Source organism: Tachyglossus aculeatus, chromosome X5 (genome assembly GCF_015852505.1).
Source record: "Tachyglossus aculeatus isolate mTacAcu1 chromosome X5, mTacAcu1.pri, whole genome shotgun sequence".
In the NCBI taxonomy this organism is placed as follows: Eukaryota; Metazoa; Chordata; class Mammalia; order Monotremata; family Tachyglossidae; genus Tachyglossus; species Tachyglossus aculeatus.
In genome coordinates this window covers 7,671,801-7,694,008 of record NC_052097.1, presented here as the reverse complement: position 1 = coordinate 7,694,008, position 22,208 = coordinate 7,671,801, and the positions used below count along the sequence as shown (strand labels likewise).

The following is a 22,208-nucleotide window of genomic DNA, read 5'->3' as shown; positions in this document are numbered from 1 at the left end:
CAGTGTTATTTTACTGTATTAAATACTGTAGAGTTGCAAAATCACCCAGCAACATAAAGTACTGTAAGGTTCAGTACACTAAGCCTGATGCAGAGACTGGAAAGTGTAGCAGCATCAAATGTCGACCGACACCATCTGCCTCAAAATGACATTTCTTCCTACCCTGAACCTGGTGGATTGTGTTATCCCAGAACCGACATCCTGTTGTGGCACGAACAATCCCTAATACTGGTCTCGTCTTAAGACCAAATCGTGTAATGGGACCACAGGTTATTCCAAAATAGACTCACTCTAGCTAGGGAAATGATTTTTCCTCTAATAAAGAAAATATAGGTTGCACATCAAATTCAATGGCACTAACCTCCTCTAAAACTGTCGTCAGAGGGAGAGGACCTCTAATCTCACTAGCAGAAACAAATCCTGCCAGGGCTACTGTGTCTGAGCAGGTGGAAAGAACTTACTGCTGGGAAGAGGCTGGGGCTGTTTGGAAAACAGATAATAATAATGATGGTATTTGTTAAGCGCTTACTATGCACTAGTCGCTGTACTAAGCGTTGGGGTGGATGCAAGCAAATCGAGTTAAACAGTTCCTGTTCCACATGGGGCTCCCAGTCTCAATCCCCATTTTAAAGACGAGGTGACTGAAGCCCAAGAAGGGAAGTGACTTTCCCAAGGTCACACAGCAGACAAGTGGCAGAGTTGGGATTAGAACCCATGACCTTCCGACTCACAGGCCCTTGATCTATCCCCAAAGAGCTCCCCTCTTCGGGAGAGGACTCACAAACTGTAAACCCCTTCCCTAAGAGAGAACAATCAACCACCTCTACCCTCCTTTGGGGCTTGGCTGAACGGCCGGTTTGTAGAGCTGGCATGGTTGGTGAAGGCCAGACAGTAAAGCTTTAGACTGTGAGCCCACTGTTGGGTAGGGACTGTCTCTATATGTTGCCAACTTGTACTTCCCAAGTGCCTAGTACAGTGCTCTGCACACAGTAAACGCTCAATAAATGCGACTGATTGACTGATTGATTATACACAGAAAAATACGTACCTTCATAGCGTAATAGAGCGTTTCCGCAAGGTAGGCAGGTACACTTCGAACCGACTTCACTAGCAAAATAAATAATTCAGTGGTTACTTGCTACTGAAATAAACTTGAGCAAAGCAACTGTATTAACTAGAACCTGGAAGTTTCACTTGAAAAAAGTCAAACCCGTGCCTTGGGACTTTCACTTGCATTCAACTGGAATTCCCCAAAGCTACAGCTCCTGGGAGAGGACAATACAGCAGTTTCGTGTGTGCAAACACAGGTGAGCCCGTTGTTGGGTAGGGACCGTCTCTATATGTTGCCGACTTGTACTTCCCAAGCGCTTAGCACAGTGCTCTGCACACAGTAAGCGCTCAATAAATATGATTGAATCAATCACCCACACAACTGGAGTGTTTAGCGCTTACTATGTGCCAGGCACTTTACTAAGTGCTGGAGGGAATACAAGCAAATCAGGTTGGACCAAGTCCCTGTCCCACATCAGACTCACAATCTTAATCCTCAGTTTTACGGATGAGGTAACTGAGGCACAGAGAAGAGAAAGTGACTTGCCCAAGGTTACACAGTAGACAAGTGGCACAGCCTGTTCCACCCAGTAGGCCATGCTGCTTCTCATAAGGTGGGGTGAGAACCTTAAGTGCCCAGGGAGTGAGGGCTCAAATGCTTAGGTGTCAATTAGAGGGGGGAACAGGGTGGGGAAAGAGCAGGTCAGGGAAGGCTTCATGGTGGAGGTGTAATTTTAGTTGATTTTTGAATCATTTGTATTGAGCGCTTACTGTGGGCAGAGCACTGTACTAAGCACTGAAGATGGGGAGAGTAGTGATCTGCCAGCTGTGATGGAGGACGGAGGTCCAGACAGGAGGGAAGGCGAGAGCAAGGGACTGACACGTCTGACCAGAGCGAAGCACAGGAATTCATCTCTCCTACGAACCTGTAAGACCTCCTGTGGACTCTCAGGTGAGGAGAGGCTTCTTGTCAATGGAGCCTTACGTTCCTGCGGAAATGTCATCAAGCTACGGTACCAGTACTGGGCAGGACACTGTCTTACTTAGGTGGAAGCCCAAGGATAGATATAGAGGGCTAAGCTTTGGCCACCTGGACTCCAACTGAAAAATCCCCTTAAAAAAGAGAAAACCCACAAATTCTGCCTATTGATTTTATCTTTAAATTTCATTTTTGCCTGGATTCCGAAGCAATCTAATCCCCGTCCCTTTTTTGTTCCACGGTATTTGTCAAGTGCTTACTATGTATCAGGCACTGTTCTAAGCACTGCTGTAGATACAAGTTAATGAGGTGGGACACAGTCCTTGTCCTACATAGGATTCATAGTCTAAGTAGGAGGGACTGAATCCCCATTTTGCAGTTGAAGAAACTGGGCCACAAAAAAGTGACTTGCCCTAGGTCATACAGCAGGCAAGTGGGATTAGAACCCAGGTTCTCTGGCTCTCAGGCCCGTGCTCTATTAACTAAGCCTTAAATAAATATCATTACTACTACTGTGAAGAGACCAAAATGAATCAACTCCTGAGTGTCAGACTGGATTCTCAGGGACTCACAGGTTTCTCCAAATGATGGTCTGGATAGCACTTCTGCTTGCTCATCGGAAGGCAGAAGCAAGGAAATCCTGCTGCAGGACAACTATTCAAAGCTCCCACACTGAACTTCTGCTAGATTTTATACCGTTTAATAGCAGGACTCATTTACCTGAATTCACTGCTCTTTATTTCCCTGGCTTGCTCTGACCCCAGAATTCAAATTCTCCAGACCATCCTTCTTTGAAACAGCTACCTTCACGTTATCTTCCCACTTTCCAAAGACATTCTTTCTCCAGTGCCACGGGCAACCAGCCATTATCAGAGCTGGAATAAAGGGAATTTAATAGAAGAAGCAGAAGACTGCAAGGGCAAGGAGCTAGTGGTTTGACAAGGACAGGGTTTAAAAAAATCTGGGATTAGATTTCAAAGCCCCTTGGCAAGAGGGCGACCATTTGAATGCACAATAAAACCTCAATCCAAAATCTGGTTTCAATGGGAAACATTTTGGTTTGCCCTACTTGCAAAGCAGCGTATTAACTAACACCCGCAGTTAATGGTACAGTGTTAGATTGTGGAAAATGAGAACCCAGATGACCCTACTCTTGGTCAGGTTGCCGAGCTATCTTTTTTCTGAAAAGGAAATAACTGTGCTATTTTCCTATGCTTTAGCCTTACTGTTCTTATAAATACTGTACAGCCTGTAAGATTATATCAGATACCTACCAATAGCCAGCAGTAGCTGCTCCAAATTACCAGAGGTTTCCCGGTCAATGGTTTCTTCAATTTGGAATCCCGAAATGGTCATGTATTTGTCAAACACTGAAAAGCAATAAAACTTAGGTTTCAAAAGGGTAAATATGGCTCTTTATCAAAAGAGTGACTCAACGGTTTAAATCACAGGTACGGACTTGATGACTGACCAGAAACATCCTGGACAGTACTGTTTAACGTTGGTTTTGAATTTCATCACTTTTAGCCATATAATGATTGGGAAGGACAGTGCTCTGCAGATAGTAGTGCTTAATACCATTAATACTATTAACTATGACTTTGAAGAAATTATTTTTTTATATAGTATTTAACCACTTATTATGTGTCAAATATTGTTTAAATCACTGGAGAAAACACAAGTTTATCAGGTTAGATACAGTCCCTGTCCCACATGGGGCTCACAGTTTCAGTAGGAAGGAGAATGGGCACCAAACTTTGGGTCTCCTCACTCATGAATTCCTGCGGACAGTTGTGTTTTAGGGACTCAAACTAAAGGTGTCTCCTGATCATGAGGCTTATTTTGCCTAAGGACTGATTCATGCTCATTCACACATATGAAACTTATTTCCAGTCTATTTTTGAGAGTCACTAAGGAACCACCATGACATACACACATTTTAACCATGTCCCATATTCCCACCCAGTTTTCAAAAATATGAAATGTAATTTTCTTCTGTTTACTTTCACCAAGAAGGTAAAAAAAAATTATTGAAAAGAGGCACACTTTGTTTTAACAGAGTAGTAAAAAACCCAAAGGGGAACATTGTTAGGCATTTTTACGAAAAGATGAACTCTTCCGGAGGACTTGTGCAGTATGGATTTAATCAACAGAACAAATTAAAATTACTTGAAAAGTCAAGATTCAATGCAAGCAAGAGAGAGAAGAGAATGTAATGGGTACATTAATCAGTCAAGACTTTATCAAACAGAAGTTTCTGTCCATTTTACACGTCTCTACTTACCCTTTCTTAAGTGAGCCACACTTCGAGTTCCCAAAATAGTGATGAACTTTTCCTCATCTGTTCCCCATTTCAGTTCACCAGCTTGAAACAAATCCTGTTAGAATTCCAGTCAATAATACACCATTATTTCTGTCATATCGTTTGCAGGTTACTTTGACAGCATCTGAGGGGGTTTTTTCCTCCATATTAATTTTTAATTCATCACTTACTAAGTCTCACATTTCCCACTCCCAAAGTTAGCACTCGGGGAGATTGCTAATCCAGGACACGCCACAAAATGGTGGCACAATGGACTGACGTAACAGAGCAATGAGTCTAAGAAAACTGTCCTAAATTCAGTCACACATCATCAGTTTAGCTGTAACACTGTTAAATTCCCCTACCGCCTCCATGCTCCCACCTCCTCAGCCATGGAAGTGGACAGCCAGGGGAGGAAAAGGGGACACAAAGGAAGAGAGATCTCCTAGAATCCCCCTTATGTGCTCCTGGAGGGGGTGAGGGGTGGGTGTTTCTCCACTCCCACCGCCTCAAGCTGCTAGTACGAGAGGCAAGCCAGCAGGAAGGAAGGGGATTTAATGCTTAGGTTTGTGTTGAACATTATCTATACACGGCAGAAAGTGTAAATCCCGTTTACTTTTTCCATCCATTTACATCTGGGTCTTAGAGCAAGGTTAATCACAACAATAATGGCCACATTGAAAATGCTGCTCAAGAATGACTGAATATGAGAGACAATCAATCAATCAATTGTATTTATTGAGCGCTTACTAAGTGCAGAGCATTGTACTAAGCGCTTGGGAAGTACAAATTGGCAACATACAGAGACAGTCCCTACCCAACAGTGGGCTCACAGTCTAAAACAGGGAGACAGAGAACAAAACCAAACATACTAACAAAATAAAATACTAACTACCAATGTTATTATAACCCTGAAGAAAAGGTTAAAGGTAGTCCCAGCTGCCCCGTCTGTCTACCCTCCAAAAACCTCTATGTTGTTGAAGACAAATGATTTATATCCTATAAAAGCTGAGAATGCTGCAAATTTGTGTCAAGCTAGGAGGAGAGTTTTGCTGAAGAAAGAAAAGTAGGAAGAACCTGGTTTCTAATCCTAGCTCCATCACTTGCCTGCTGTGTGACCCTGGGAAAGTCACAATTTCTCTAAGCTCCAGTTAACTCATCTGTAAAATGGGGATTAAGACCGTGAGTCTCACCCTGATCGGCTTATATCTACCCCAATTCCCGGCACATAGTAAGGGTTTATATACCTTTTTTTTTTTTAATTTGAATCAACTGCCTATGCCATATCCGGCTTCAAAGAAACCCTATACAGTCAGTCCTGCCACAACACGTATTATTACCACATTATTTAGCTATGAAGCTATTAGGAGTATTAAGGAGCATTTGTCAACCTGTTTTGATATAGTGTAATGCGGTGTTGCAGGAAAGAGTTGTGCATGTGTGATGTGATGAACCCCATAAATACTACATTGTGATTTTTTGTTATGGTGAGAGTTTTGTGAGACCACAATCCCTGCATTATAAAAGAACTGGGTGCACCTCATTTCTGTGCTCAGTCCCATGTAGCGTTACAGGGAGGGGTATGCAGGAGTAGAGAGAAAAAGTTTAAATAAATTCCTCAGAAAGAGTGTGAAATAAAAACAAAAATGAAACCTTAACCAAGTCTCATGCTATCGGGGTTGTTTTGGGGGAGGAAAGGTTGGCATTGTCAGTCAGTCCACTTCTGAATAAAATCATAAGCTTCTGAAGGCGCCTTAAATTACTATTTTAAACTACTGCCCAAAAAGGTCGAGATATAACACACAGATGGCAATTGCAAAGTGTAATTTCAAAAGGTTGATGCCTTCCTTTGCATTTCTAAAATAAATCTGCCAGATGTTGCCAAAAGATTGAGTGACTATACATATTTTTAATCTAGCAAGGGAAAAGCACCACCTATGATTTCCATTATAATTATGGAAAAAAAATCACCAATACAGAACCTCTCCAATGTCAGGACTAATTTATTACAGCCTGGTGCTATAAACTACAGTTTCATCTTGTAACAGTTTAAATAACTGCACTCATGTTTCACTCTTGATGAACAGACTCTGTAACAGTCACTAATAGCACATATTTACCACGTGGGCACAGCGCATATGTACAATGGCAAAAGGAAACGTCATATGGTCAAGACTTTTGTTGTGAGTAACAAACCACATGGTTTAAAAATAAAAATAAATTTAGACTAAAAAAATCTACAACTGAACCCTTAGTCTAAATTCAAGTGATTTATCTTACAGGGAATGATTTTAAAAAAATCAATTTTTACTATGAATTAAAAAAGGGTTGAGAGCAGCTACCGTGATAATGGATATAATTTTTTACATGTTAAACAGGAAAATTGTTTAATATTGTGGGAATTTGTAAATTGGTTATAAAATAGATTGACTGAGCTAACCCAGTGCTTAGTACTGTTTTGTCAAATACCATAACATAACGAATACCATAATCATTAGAATTATTACTTTCTTGTAAACGTAACAGGGACTTTTAAACTATGACAAGGCCCTTCAATCAATCAATGGCATTTACTGAGTATTTACTTACTGTGTACTGAGAACTCCACTAAGCACTTGGGAGAGTACAGTACAGTAATGTTGACAGACATGGTCCCTGCCCACAAGGAATTTACGTCTAGAGGGGAAGACGGGTATTAAAACACATTGCAGATATGTGCATAAATGCTGTGGGCCTGAGGATGGAGTGAATATGAAGTGCTTAAAGGGAACAGATCCAAGTGCATAGGCTATGCAGAAGGGAGAGGGAGCAGGGGAAGTGAGGGCTTAATCAGGGAAGGCCTTTTAGAGGAAATTTGTGATTTTAACAGGGTTTGAAGGTGGGGAAAATGGTGATCTGTCATATATGAAGGGAGAGGAGGATCCAATTCGCCTCGCGGAATAAATTTTACATAAAACTCAGGCTTTCCACCCCCGGCCTCTCTCTCCTCTCTCAACGCGCCAATTACTGAACGAATCCATCTCCCCAGACGACGGGTGACACCTCCCCACAGCACTTGTGTATATTTGTACATACTTATTACTCTATTTTCTTAATGATGTGTACATAGCTATAATTCTATTTATTCTGATGGTATTGACACCTGTCTACTTGTTTTGTTTTATTGCCTAGACATCTCCCCCTTCTAGACTGTGAGCCCGTTGTTGGGTAGGGTCCGTCTCTATATGTTGCCAATTTGTACTTCCCAAGTGCTTAGTACAGTGCTCTGCACACAGGGAGTGCTCAATAAATACGACTGAATGAATGAAGGAATCCAGGCCAGAGAGAGAATGTGGGCAAGGGGTCGACAACAAAATCAAGGTACAGTAAGCAGGCTGGCATTACAGCAGCCAAGTGTGTGGACCGGGTTTTAGTAGGAAATCAGCAAGGCAAGGTAGGAGGGGGAGGGCTGATTGCCTTAAAGCAGAATCACTACAATATCTTCAATACAAAAACTGCAACTTCAATAACTACAAAGTATGCTTTCTTACGGGTGCTTATCTGAACTGAATGACACACCTCAGCGTACCAAATTACAGAATTAAAATACCTGGTTAAAGCATTCCTCTGTTCAAGAGGATGAAAACCGTTCCTATGAAAGGGTCCCTTTAGTCTTTTGAGTTCACTTTCACAGAAAGAATCTGAAACTCCAGATTGCGATAACATTCCTGCTGGCTTTTCGGCATCACGTTACTTTCCTTTGGGCTATTTCCCCAAACTAGTCTGGCTTTAGTGCAAGAATTTTCAAAAAATGACCCCTTTCCAATGCAGCCGAGTAATCCAAAATAAATTTGAGTGAATTAGGAGGAGTCACAAGTGCTTTTCCAGGAAGACCGTGGCCTGGCTCCGACCTGAGTCTCTGACCTGAATCACAGCAGAGTAATTGGAGCAAAGCGCACGACCCAGGGCAGCAATTCTAGACATCCTCTAGATTGACAGCTCATGGTGGGCAGGGAACATGTCCACTGACTTTTGTTGTACTGCACTCACCCAAGCAGTTGGTACAGTGCTCTACACACAGAAAGCACTCAATAAATACCACCGATTGAACATACGCTTTGGGCAGCTGGGGGAAAGGAAGGATGTTCCAGCCAACGGGAGTTCCGCCTCCCAGTGAGAAGTCTTTCCCAAACCAGAGCAACCTATGGCCCAAAGATGCCAGCGCTGTTCCACGCTCAGTATTCTGGGCCAATGCACCCACTACATCCACGATAGGGTCTTCTTTAGCACAGGTGCCAATGCAGTTTCACTGCTCATCCATTTCAGCTCAGGCTTTTTGCCAGCCTGTAGTAAAGGAGGCTCACTTGGGCCATGTTCCAAACCAAGCAATTTCCCTTTCCTAATTTTTCTGGTGGTCCCTTAAAATGAACTCACAGAACACCACCATCTTGAACGGATTCAAAATGCTGCTTTTTCCACCCAAGAGTCTCATGTTGCCACAGGATCTATGTTCATCCCCTGCTAGCCTGGAAAGTGCCCTCCCTTTCTGTTGGTTCTAGTTTGGCAGCTGCACCTACTCAGAATTATTCTAATGGGGACAACTGCTTTTGATTTGTTGGTACCGAGGCAAATCTGGTGATGTCCTGATCATCTCTGGCAAATTAACTTTGAAAATCAGAGCCGTTAAACCCATTTGCTGAAAAACTGGCCCAAACACTTTCATCTGACAAAGGCTGGACCATGCTGATGAAATGCTAATAAAGTCCAAAAACAGAAAAAGAGAAGCGAGGCGCCTCAGACGATCCTGTTGATAGTGGAAATGTACTAGGTTACCAGCAAAATGACCTAAATCTCATGTAGAGTTACAAGAGCCCGGGGAGACACCGAGAGCAGGACCTTGGCAGCCAGCCCTCCGAGAGGTGGGACTGGAGTGAAAATGGGGGTTGGTTGGGCGACTGATGGGCCTCCTTACCCTTCGGCCTCTTTTTCGTCACAGTCCAGCTTCTCTAGGGGGAAAAGCCCTTCAGCAGTTGGGAGCGGGTTATGTCAGTCGCCACCTCCCAGCCACTCAGAACCCTTGGGAGACGGCAATTTGGAGGTACAATTTTATAGGAAGTGATGACTAGAACTGTGCCAATCTTATTAAGTAATGTCAGACTGTCTGTGCCTCATTTATATAAAACCAGATATGAAGATAGATCAGGGAAAGCACCAGCCTGAACAATCTGGACTCTACCAGTTCAAAATAGGAGTCAGTAATATGAAAATAACCAAGCCGTCCTTCAACATCCAAACCTGCCCGAACTTGCTGCAGAATTTAGGAATACTTATTTGAGCCACTCTCTACCCGTAGACTGGGAGGCAGTGGCAGCCCAGCAATGGATCTCAGGGGCTGCAGGAGAGAAATGCTCACTGCAGTAGGGATACAGACCTCTGTCACTTCCAGACCAAACTAATACAACTGGTTCTTTTTGTGATTTCCCTCAGAAGTCATCTAGAGCTGCTATTCCTGGTGACCCCACCTATGATAGCTGATTTATGGCAGTCAGGGTGAGGACCTGGTAATGTCTAATCCTCAAAATACCTTTAGGCCAAAGGGATTTTTGCAGGGATTTTTCTAGTCCTTCCACCTTTCAAGTGGTTCACCAGGTGGTTCTGTGCTGGAAGTCCATACTTATTAAGTAAAAGCTGCATTAAGCAGAGAAAGGGAGGAAGGCCAGAAAAATAAGGGACCACAACAGTTATAACCTTGGAGTTCCCTCCTCTAGGTATGAAGTGACCATACATGAATCACCTACTGAAAGTACGATGTTGCTTACTCTCACAAAAGCCCAGCTCAATCATTTGAGATCTCTATGCTCTTGGAAAGAAAGGTGTACATGCTATAGATCAACAAGGGAAAAAGGATTACTATTCAAGGGGATATGTGTAGGGAAAGGAAGAGGAATGAATTGAGCTCTGCTTTCTTTAAATTAAGGAGTAAGAATGCTTGTGCCTCCAACAAAAAAATATGATCAGAAAAGTTCCATAAATAATACTCAGGGTGCTCTATTTGGTATTTGTCATTTGAAAGGAGGGTATAACTTTTGACTGCACAGGAAACTTTCAGAGAGAAAGGACCTGGTCTACCCAAAATAGGGAGAAGAGAGAAAAGGAAGAGATGGGGGTAGGGAGAGGAAAATGGGAGGACCAGGAAAGGGGTAAGAAAGAATGGGGAGGAGGAAAAACAAAATAAATCACAAAAATTCCTTGAGTGGTTCCCATGTATCCACTGATTTAACATTAGAAACAGCCCAAAGGACTGTCTGCTGTACTTCCTAGATACCAAAATACCATTCCCTCACTGTTTGCAAATGAATATTTCTAATATTTTTCATATTGTGCTTGAATTTTCAAGGTTTCCTTCCCCCTGAACATGCAAGTGTATTGTTTAGTCCCATATCTTAGCCAAAAACCACTTAAGTACAAAGTTGCATTTCAAAGCAATCAAATGAGAATATAAGCCTCCACTAACAGTTCAATAAAGGAAGTGCAGAGACACTGCCTTCTTCCAGATATAGCTAGAGTGGTCCAATCTGTAATGGGATATCATTTACCCTGCATTACCTTATGCCTACTCCTCCCTTTTTCCTGTTTAGGAAAGGAAATGCAGAGACACCGCCTTCTTCCAGATATAGCTAGAGTGGTCCAATCTGAAATGGGATATCATTTACCCCTGCATTACCTTATTCCAACTCCTCCTTTTTCCTGTTTAGAGAACTGACGCAAGAAATTCCATTGCTTGCATCTCAATATTATTCAGAAACTCCAACATCTGGCTTCTTGGAAACTTTGTGGGCAGTGTAGTAGATCTGCTACATTGTCATTAAGTGATACATTAGGGTGGGGTCCCCTCTGTCAAAATGCCTCTCCCAGCTGGGGAAATGTAGCTCTACGGTGGCCTTGCCAAAGTCTACACAGCTCTATCCCACAAGAAGAAGCCATATGTTGGTAAGACTGTAAAAGAGCTATTTTGAATGAAGAATTTCCATGTTCGTCCCTCCTCAGCCACTTTAATTTGTTCTAAATCAAGAGACTAAGCTCCACCCACCTGAGCATCCTGTTCGACTTGAGCATCGTCATCAACTGCAGAATCGAGGTCTCTGTTAGCCTAAAACCAGTTCACACTGTTAGAGTTGTGGGGACATTTACATTTAAAATAAAGCATCTTCTGGTACTTTTGTTGGGGTATGATTTTCATCAATAAAATGGTCAAATGGTCAATATTTTAATATTTACAAGATCAGTCTCTTCCCTGAAACAACCCCCAGACACACACACACACACACACACACACACACACACACACACACACACACACACACACACACACACACACACACACACACACACACACACACACACACACACACACACACACACACACACACACACACACCCTCCCACCCGCCCGAGCCCCTCTGTTCCAATGGGTATATCTTGAATACTGGGAAGTCATATCACTACAAAACAGCCACAGATTAAGTCAGTACTATTCTTAATTCCTTCTAATAAGCTCTGAAAAATAAATTTATCCAAGGACCTGAAAATAGCCCTTAAAATGAACTTTAGCAAAAATAACTTTATTTTTTCTACAGAGTGGCCATTGTTCTAATTCTCCCCAAAAAACACTAAGTTGTACCTGGAGCAGGACCACCAACATCCTCTGATAATACCCAGAGGTATCTCCTGTGACATCTTCTTCCAAGTTGGAGCCATACTCTACAACAGAATAATCTCATATTAACCCATCATAGTTCTTTTAATTGGAAAGCATCACCACCCTTCTCATTACTAAGGCAGAAGAACAGAGACTTTTCATTGTATGAGAACATGTAACCTGTTCACCCCAGCTTTGGGAAATTTAGACTCCCAAAGGGTGGCTAAATGAGAAGACAAGAGATGAAAACCACATGAGACCCAGATTCAAGTTGAAAATTGATTTCCTTGCTCTCCACCTAGCACACTTAGTGGGTACTGAATGCTGTCTGAAAAAGCTTTCAATCTTTCCCTGATGCTACTGGAATCAGAATGCCCCTTCAATGTAGTGAATCACAAACCTCAATGAGAAACGTTATCCTCAAAACCACTTTCAAAGTCTTTATATTTTTTAATTCCAGTCCTCATCCCTGTGAACTTGCTTCCCTCTGCCCAAGGGTCTCAAAATGCTTTCTAAGACTTTCTAGATGCTTTCTAGACTTTCTAAGCATATCCCACTTCCCGCACAGAAAAGATTGCACGACTCAGAAGCACATAGGGGAAATGGGAATGGCATTGGTTCCCTCTCTACTTCCCTGAGTTGGCTCATGGGCAGTTGCAACGGAAGGGAGGAGGGATACCAGCCAGAGGATGTACTGTCATCAGGATCATCAGAAGTTTTCAACAAGAACAAGAAACAGTAGGGTCATCAAGGTGGCAGCAGCAGCAACACAAACAGCCAAGTGGCTTCTTGCTGAGCTTCCCGTCACAACCAAACCTTCCTGGGATCCCATCAAGAAGCAGAGGACCAGCAGCAACCAGAGCAGATAAAAGAAACTACTTCTGCTGCCGCTACTACCACTGGCTCTCAGCCTCTGCGGTGGAGGCCCTGCAAGAATCAGCCCCACAAGCAATTCCTCCTCCTACCTGCTCTTGCTTCTCCATGACTGGGGTGCGGTTCTTCCAATAACCAATTTTTCTTCTAGTATCCTCTCTCAGTAATACAGCAATAGCCAACCACTGCCTCCTGAAGGATGGATGGCTAGGAGCCTAGATGTAACCACGTGTGTTGAGTCTCAAACCACGGGAGTTAACCAGGTCTTGGAGTTCTGTTCAAATTACTCTTCTTCCTCCCCTGAGGGAAGGGGAGATCAGTTCGGACACTGGGAAAGATGGGGTGGCTAAGGAGATGCAGCAGAGTAGGGGAAGGCTTGGCACTTCCAAAAAGCATTCTTTTGAGGTGGACTAACCTAAGTGCCAACAACCCTTTGCACTTATCCCTAAGCACTTCGATAACTCACCCCAGCCCAACAATACTTCTGTAAATATTCTTATACTCCAGAATTTCCCCTGTTGGTAATCTATTTTAATGCCTGTCTCCTCCTGTAGACTAAGTTCCTTGTGGGGAGGGATCATGTCTATCAGCTCGATTGTATTGTACTTTCCCAAGTGCTTACTGTAATGCTCTGCACACAGTAAGTGCTCAATAAATACCATTAATTGGCTGACTGACTGATTTAGGAGTTAATATTTGGGAAAAGTCCGTTTTGGGCTAGGAAGTCTGATCTTTCCCCAGGCACCTGCTTCTCTGGGACCTGAGAATCAGACTCGGATTCCTGCACTTTCTCTTGTACCAAAGCGCACTTCCACATTCTAAAATGTTTCCCCGATTTTGTTCCCTTGACTCGGGTCAGTCTCACAACAGGATTCACACTGAAAGCATGGAAAACCAAAGATAATTATCGTGAGCAGTTCCTTTAATGGTATTCTAAGCTAAGGAGTAGCTGGAGCAACCAAATTTTAATAAAAATTAATTCATCGCTTCAACAGTGCTCCACAGAGGTCCACATCTCCACTTTTCATGTGTTTTCTATATTTTTGGAATAGATTCTGCGGCCTTCTTACTGAAATTATTCAGTGCTACTTCAACCTCAAGTGTTCCTTAAGAATCACTTTGCTCAAATACCAAAATGAGATTCTAGAATGAGCAGAGAATGAAAATTTAAACAAAGTTAATGGTACACTGAGGGGAAAAAGAACCAATTGTGGTATTACCGGAAATAGGCAATTTTACCTTCTTCATAAGCTTGTTTTATTTCCCTCAGCTCCTCAGGAGTTCTGGAGGCAAGAATTTCTGTTAGCACTTTTTCATCTGTCCCCGCTCCCTGCTTAAAGAAATGGAAAAACAGGAAAAGAAAACACACATCAGCAAATGCAACTAAGAAAAATCTGTTCATTTCTTATAACAATGCTAAATACTTGCAAAAAAAGTAATGCGTTCTCTTTTCTTTACTATGGCTTTCTGAAAATTTTACACAGCCTTCTCCTTTTCTTTTCCATTTACAAGTTTTGACCTGTAATGCTTGCCATTTACACAACACCCTTCTTTTTCAGAGTTCAAATACTTAAACCCATCCAGATCCCACATTTCATACAGAAACTAAAACAATAGGCCTGAGTTTCTGACAACTGTATAATTACTTCATAAGTGCTAATTCTGAAGGTACATAGAAACACTGTAGCTCTCTGCAAAGAACTCATTTTGAAAATACCACATCTGAATCACTTCCCCTTGAAAGAGTGTCTAAATGTCTAATTCCTACCTATGTATTATTTTGCAGAGCCTAGTACAGTGCTCTTCACACCGTAAGCACTTAATATACTATTTACTGCCATTACTTCTATAATTAGAACTAAGTAGGAAATCTTCCTGATTGGTAGTTCTTAGCCAGCGGCATTCTGGAAGGTACAGATCAACCTCAGTAGAACTGCATTAAAAATCTTAACCACCGTCTGCTCATCTCTCTATATCTTTTCTCACTGATATCAACATAAGGAGCTGTGTAAGGAATTCACACCACAACAAGGTCTAAAATTTAAACATTAGATATTTTGTCCTTCCAATATTTATACAAAGGGATTTACTTAAAACAGTCCCCATTTTAAGAATCACATGATGAAAAAGGGAAAACTGCTTTTTCTTTAAAATAGTATTTAAGTGCTTACTATGTTCCAGGCACTGTCCTAAGCACTGGGGTAGATATAAGCTAATCAAGTCGGACAAAATCCATTTCCCACGCAGGGCACTCACTATTAATCCCCACTTTAGAGATGAAATAACTGAGGCACAGAGACATTAAGTGACTTGCCCAAGGTTACACAGCAGGCACATGGTGGAGCCGGGATCAGAACCCAGGTCCTTCTGATTCCCAGGCCCGTGTTCTATACACTAAACCAGGCTGCTTCTCTCCACTTTATTACCAAAAATGACATACCACAGACATGTGTTGCTTATAAATACCTCATTTCTTAGCCACCCTCTCTCTCTCCTACTGGGCATTTTAATAACATGCCCCTTTTAAATATTGTAAAGCAGTGTTAGTGCTGATATACAAAGAATTCATAAAATTGTATCTCTTTTCTGTAATAATAGCTTACAAAAAAGCCAAGCCTTTACTTGTTGTAAATGCTTTCAAATTGTTAATCTGATTAACAGATTAGACTGTCTACAGTTCAAATAAAGTACAAGGAAAGGCTTGTGAGTCAAGTAATATATTTACACTCAACCCAAGTGTCAACCCAAGTGTTTAAAACACGATAAATTTATCCAGAGACTTAACATTCAAAATAAACATATAAATCATAATCCACATCTAGAGGTTAAATGTTCCTGAAATACTAGTTATAGCTTGATACAATTTAAAACTGACAAGTCATTTGCATTCAGGCTAAAAACTCGTTGATGATTTCTATTATTTTGGGGAATGGAGTAGGAAGAGATCTGGAAAAACATATCCTTACTTGCAAATTTATTTCAGTTTTCACTTCTTAAACCAAAAAGGCTGAGGAATGTTTCTCTCCCATCTGCCAATTTTTATCTGTTTACACATCATCTTCCCCCTTCCTTAATACACACAAATCAGTATCTACCCGACTATATTAAGTCCCAATAAACTATCAAGGCAGATAAATTATAAAAACTATTAAGTGGTTCCACAATAAATGGGGCAGAAAAAAGACTGCAATCTTTTCATTGATAAGCACTCATTAGTCATGTTTTCTCCCTCTTCCTCTTAAATGCCTTCCACTTCCCATCTGTCTTCACCAAAATAAGAAACAAATTTAGTATCACTGTAAGATTCGCTATGCATTTGATTCGCTATGCATTTGTATTAACCCACAACAATATCCATTAAGAAATGGTGTACATTCTTTAAAGAAAAAGATGCTATAGCGTCTCTTACTCTTTTACCTTAAGAGCATGCTTAAGTTCGTAGGCATCGTAGAGCCGAGACGGTTTCATCAGGGCCACGATCAGTTTTTCAAATTTGCCGGTCAGTTCTGACTTCAGGTCATCCAGAAGATCCTACCTCACAGAACACACACAATACCAAAGTTTAATAGCAGAACAGCAGTTTTATGCAGGAACCCTTTAATGTGATCATTTTAAATGAGTGTACCTTAATAGTTATTTGCAGTATATTGACCGATACTAAATCTAAGTTCTAAGTTCCAGCAAATCAGGAGTTGAGAAGGTTCAGCAAGAGATCTTTTTTTAGATTAACGGTCTAGTTCAGCCTGCTGGTTCTGGGCACCTTTTTGTGAATGCTGGGGTTTTAGACGTTGTGTTCTCTCCACAGAGTGCTCGAGTCACTGGGACAGGGTTTGATCAACTATTCCCTGAGGCCCAGGTGACCAGATACATTTATTTTCTCAATCTCTTGGTCTCTCTCTCTCTTTCCCCCTCATCATGGTCAAGCGAAATCAGAGGTACTAGGGGCAGTGACGGCTTGGTGACAGCTTCCTTCACATATGCCCGCTCACACACCTCCCCTGACTCTTGAAGGTCCAAAACCCAATGGGGATGAGGAGCTCTGTCCCTGATCCCTCACTTCCTACATCTGGAACACAGCACAAAAGGGGACTTTAAGCCACTTAGAGCCGGCACTGGTTAGCTCTTCAGATTCCGCTTGCTAAATGTGAACATTGTTCAAAAAGCGGAGGTGGGTATTTTGCTCTAAAGAACCAAATCAGAGAATTAAAGCTGTCAAGGTGAAGTTAAACCCAGTTGATGATTTCAAGACTGGTTTTCAACCATCTCACAAAGGCATTTTCTCAGACTCCAAAATCTATTTAATCAGTGCTTCATGTGCCTTTTAGAGAAATGGTATTTTAATCAATGAATGATTACTACCTGTAGTGTCTTCTTTGAAAAAGGGCAGTGCTATACGTCTGTTTCCTCTTTTCTCTGAATCTGACATTTGTCTGATGTTCTCTACCTGGGTAAAATCGGTGTGTCTTCTTTACATGTGTCCCTTCCTAATGTTTCTGCTTCTCTGTGGGGAAACAGGAAATTCTGTCTCTACCCTCCCTTGCTGCAGTTACATGGCCTCTCTTCAAAACAGAACTAAAGCAGTCCAATGAGGCTTTCTTAATCACTGGGTAGAATAAAAGATTCCCATGAGATCAAAACCTACTTCCTCTGCAGAACTATGTGCAAACAAAAACCTTCACCTCTTTCCTCCCTCAAGTAGGGGCAAGATGGAGTCAATATCAACAGGTTAGGTTAAATCAAGTTATATTAATTCATTTTTCTCCAAGATCTACTATATAATCCACTTATGTGTACAAGAAGCTGGTTAAATAAGATTTGAAGGAGAGGCTGTGTTTTTCCACCTGCTTCAGAGAACTTCGGATGTGAATTTTCACAGCAGCTTCTCAGTGTTATAAATAAGAATAAACGTACGTTGGCTCCATGCACATTTCCACTTTATTTAGAAAATAAGTCTGGTCTTAGTTTCTTCTCCCACATGGGTCAATCAAATTAAGAGACAAATCGGTGAGCTGAAAGTTCATTCGCTAGAGCCGATGGACTACACAGAAATCATTACATAGACACACACATTGGCGGGGGGAATCCAAAAGTGTACATAAGCAAAAAGAATATATGAGAAAAATTTCCAGAATCCACCTGTTTAACAATGCAAACATGTGCACCCTCACATTCAAGACGAAGACTGCATCAGCTGAATTCCTACCGGTTGAGCTCATGCAGACAGGAATTTGAGGACCCTGAATTATGTCTTCCCACATGCCCATTAACTGGCCTGGGGCCGGCCATCCAACAGCTACTTCCCACTGATGGATGGCTGACTGCCAGTCTCCTGCCCTGGCAGAAGGAGCTTCCAGCCTGGGCTGGTCTTGGTTGATCAGGGTGATACCTAAGTTTCTGGCCTGGATGGAAGCTAGCCTTATCTGTAGAGTGCCAATCCCCAAAAGTGTAGCGCTGGAGGCAAAGGTAAGAGCTACTCCATGGACAATTTAGTCTAAAAAAAATCCCCCCCCCGGCCCGCCCCCACAGAAGAAAACGACTGACCTAGAGTCACTTCATGCTGGATGAACAATTAGACAACGTGGATGAAAGACAAGCTTTGAAGAGGCACCACTCTATGGCAATCGCTGGATCGACATTGAGGAAAGACTCCTAAGTAAAAAGCATGGTTGCCAAAACACCAACAAATAAGGAAAAACCAAAAACGGATGGCAAAGGAACAGAAGCCCAGAATCTTATGGGTATCAAAAAGCCTCCAAAATCAGGGAGGAGATGAATGGTCATTTTTCAAACAGGCCTCATATTTTGCAGTCACTGTCACATTCTAATTTGGGATTTAAGGTGGGGGGTGGGGGGGTGGACAGCACATGTTTTCCTCCTTACCCGGCCAAACAGAGTTTTAAAGGCCCCTGCAATCTCTTGGCGCTGAGTATTGCTCCGAGCTGTTAGGAGAGTCAGGATACTCTCTTCATCAGTACCTGCAATTCATTGAATTCAAAGTTCTGTTACACTTCCCAAGTCTCAGAGAAGCAGAGTGGCATAAGCATTTTGAAAACATCCTCTCAGTTCACATTCCCCTAGACTCTTCCATTCACTTAATTACCCCGAGGCTCAGCTCCTAATCACTGCCCTCATAATAATAATAATAATAATAATGATGGCATTTATTAAGCACTTCCTACGTGCAAAGCACTGTTCTAAGCGCTGGGGAGGTTACAAGGTGATCAGGTTGTCCCACGTGGGGCTCACAGTCTTCATCCCCATTTTACAGATGAGGTAACAGGCACAGAGAAGTTAAGTGACTTGCCCAAAGTCACACAGCTGACAACTGGCGGAGCCGGATTTGAACCCATGGCCTCTGATTCCAAAGCCCGCACTCTTTTCCACTGAGCCACGCTGCTTCTCATACCCTCATGCCATGCAATTAGATAGAAACTTCATGGGGCATAAACAAGAGACAATCTTCTATATCTGCATATTCCCAAACCTTGGATTACCCAGTCAGTAATAATAATAATAATGATGGCATTTATTAAGCGCTTACTATGTGCAAAGCACTGTTCTAAGCGCTGGGGAGGTTCCAAGGTGATAGGTTGTCCCACAGGGGGCTCACAGTCTTAATCCCCATTTTACAGATGAGGGAACTGAGGCCGAAAGAAGTGAAGTGACTCGCCCAAAGTCACCCAGCTGGCAACTGGCGGAGCTGGGATTTGAACCCATGACCTCTGACTCCAAAGCCCATGCTCTTTCCACTGAGCCACACTGCTTCTTCAGTAGCAGATAGAATATAGTCAGTTTTCCCAGCCTGGGTTGCAGAATCAGGGAAAGTTTTTTGCTAAACAGGGACAGGGACTATGTCTAAACTGATTAACTTGCATCTATCCCAGAATAATTATTATGGAGCTTGTTAAGCACTTGCTATGTGGCAAGCACTGTTCTAAGCACTGGGTAGAAACACGGTAATCAGGTTGTCTCCTGTAGGTCTTAAAGTCTTAAGAGAAGCAGCGTGGCTCAGTGGAAAGAGCACGGGCTTTGGAGTCAGAGGTCATGGGTTCAAATCCCAGCTCCGCTAACTGTCAGCTGTGTGACTTTGGGCAAGTCACTTCACTTCTCTGGGCCTCAGCTACCTCATCTGTAAAATGGGGATTAAGACTGTGAGCCCCCCGTGGGACAACCTTATCACCTTGTAACCTCCCCAGCGCTTAGAACAGTGCTTTGCACATAGTAAGAGCTTAATAAATGCCATTATTATTACTATTATTAGTATTATTAAAGTCTTAATCTCCATTTTTACAAATGAGGTAAATGAGGTAATTGAGGCACAAAGTTAAGTGGCTTGCCCAAGGTCACACAGCAGACGTGGCGAAGCCAGAATTAGAACCCATGTCCTCTGACTCCCAAGCCTGTGCTCTTTCCATTAAGCCACGTATTATATAAGAAAATCAGACTGGACATGGTTCCTGTCCTTCATGAAGCTTACAGTCTAAGGGGAGGGAGGACAGGTAATGAATCCCCACTTTACAGATGAGAAAACAAAGAGAGAGAAGTTAAGTGACTTGCCCAAGGTCACACTGCTGGCCAGTGGTACAAGCCAGTATTAAAATCCAGGTCTCTGACACCTAGGCCTATGCTCTTTCTATTACACCATGCTGCTTCCCTGATCCCTTCAGCAATTTTAGCTGATCTTAAAGGTTAGGAGGGGCGGTGGAACGGCAGAATATAGGGGAAGGAAGGTAGCTAAAAGAGCCACCCTTTATCACTGTGTAGAATTAATCTCATTATATGAAAATTAAACCTGCTGGGTTTTCTGGACCAAACTTTGAACTAGCTTTCCCTGCTCCTCCCACTCCTTGCCTCAGACCTGGCTGTTAATTGCACTGAAGGCCCACTCCTCTGATGGATAACGGATACAGAACAAGCCTGGGAGTCAGAAGGACCTGGGTTCTTATCTGCTGTCTGACCCTGGGCAAGTCACAACTTTTCTGTGCCTCAGTTACCTTATCTGTAAAATGGGGATTCAAACTGTGAGCCCCATGTGGGACACGGACTCTGTCCAACCTGATTAGCTTGTATCTACCCCAGTGCTTAGTACAGTGGCTGACATACAGTAAGTGCTTAACAAATACCTAAGGGGAAAAAAAACCTCTCAGAATGGACCAATCAGCTGAAAATGAAAAATAGCAAGGATGATATGATGGGGATACTATGATCCCTAATCAAATATGTTGCAACACAATAAAGGACAATCTTTCTGTGGGCACCATGTAGACTGGACTGTCGGTTGCCTAATGGCCTCATCAGCCATTAAGCGCTTAGTACAGTGCTCTGCACACAGTAAGCGCTCAGTAAATACGATTGATGATGGTCAGCCACACAAGCTCCCACTGGTAAATTCATAATCACTGCATCATCTCAGAATTGAAAATACAATGCTAGACCCTTTCCAGTGGATGTCATTTCAAAAAGAGACCTAAATGCCAGTTGTTATGGTTCAAGGATGAACAAAAACATTTTTGCCAAATCAAATTTTCCAAATATATGTAAAATACCTGCTTCACATAATACAGTGCAATATATATAGGGGGCTTTTATTTTTCCAACGTATAGGCCACATAGAAGTTAAATGACTCCAAACCCAGGTCACCTGACACCTAACCCTGAGCTGTTTCCACTAGAGTACAATGACTCCTTTAAAGAGGAAGGAATTGAAATAAGGAAGGAGCTTACCGAGTCCTTTCATTGCTTTCCGAAGAGTCTCCGCATCAGCTCTGGCATCAAAATCAGGGAAGTTAGTCACAGTGCCTTTTGTTACCTAGGGAAAAGACATGGTAGAGTAGGAGGAAATAAGGTTACTAGGATAAAAGTAGGATAAAAATAAGGTTACTAGGCATTCCCCGGGCCTGGAATGCCCAATCCCTCTGCCCATCCGCCAAGCTAGCTCTCTTCCTCCCTTCAAGGCCCTGCTGAGAGCTCACCTCCTCCAGGAGGCCTTCCCAGACTGAGCCCCTTCTTTCCTCTCCCCCTCGTCCCCCTCTCCATCCCCCCGTCTTACCTCCTTCCCTTCCCCACAGCACCTGTATATATGTATATATGGTTGTACATATTTATTACTCTATTTATTTATTTATTTATTTATTTTACTTGTACATTTCTATCCTACTTATTTTATTTTGTTGGTATGTTTGGTTCTGTTCTCTGTCTCCCCCTTTTAGACTGTGAGCCCACTGTTGGGTAGGGACTGTCTCTATGTGATGCCAATTTGTACTTCCCAAGCGCTTAGTACAGTGCTCTGCACATAGTAAGCGCTCAATAAATACGATTGATTGATT

General features: G+C 42.4%; 1 protein-coding gene across 3 annotated transcripts in view; it reads right to left on the bottom strand.

Moving 5' to 3' along the window:
- ANXA5 (annexin A5) overlaps positions 1-22,208 on the bottom strand; it is a 71,184-nt gene that overhangs the window by 4,275 nt on the left and 44,701 nt on the right. For 2 of the 3 annotated variants that reach the window (XM_038769182.1, XM_038769181.1), the window contains exons 3-11: positions 21,607-21,691; positions 18,763-18,857; positions 16,300-16,413; positions 14,122-14,215; positions 11,992-12,071; positions 11,401-11,460; positions 4,314-4,407; positions 3,304-3,399; positions 1,049-1,107 (exon numbers count right to left, since the gene is read on the bottom strand). In XM_038769182.1, the coding sequence (XP_038625110.1) occupies positions 1,049-1,107; positions 3,304-3,399; positions 4,314-4,407; positions 11,401-11,460; positions 11,992-12,071; positions 14,122-14,215; positions 16,300-16,413; positions 18,763-18,857; positions 21,607-21,691 (777 nt within the window). The remainder of the gene's footprint in view (positions 1-1,048; positions 1,108-3,303; positions 3,400-4,313; positions 4,408-11,400; positions 11,461-11,991; positions 12,072-14,121; positions 14,216-16,299; positions 16,414-18,762; positions 18,858-21,606; positions 21,692-22,208) is intronic. The other variant, XM_038769183.1, reaches the window with a different exon arrangement.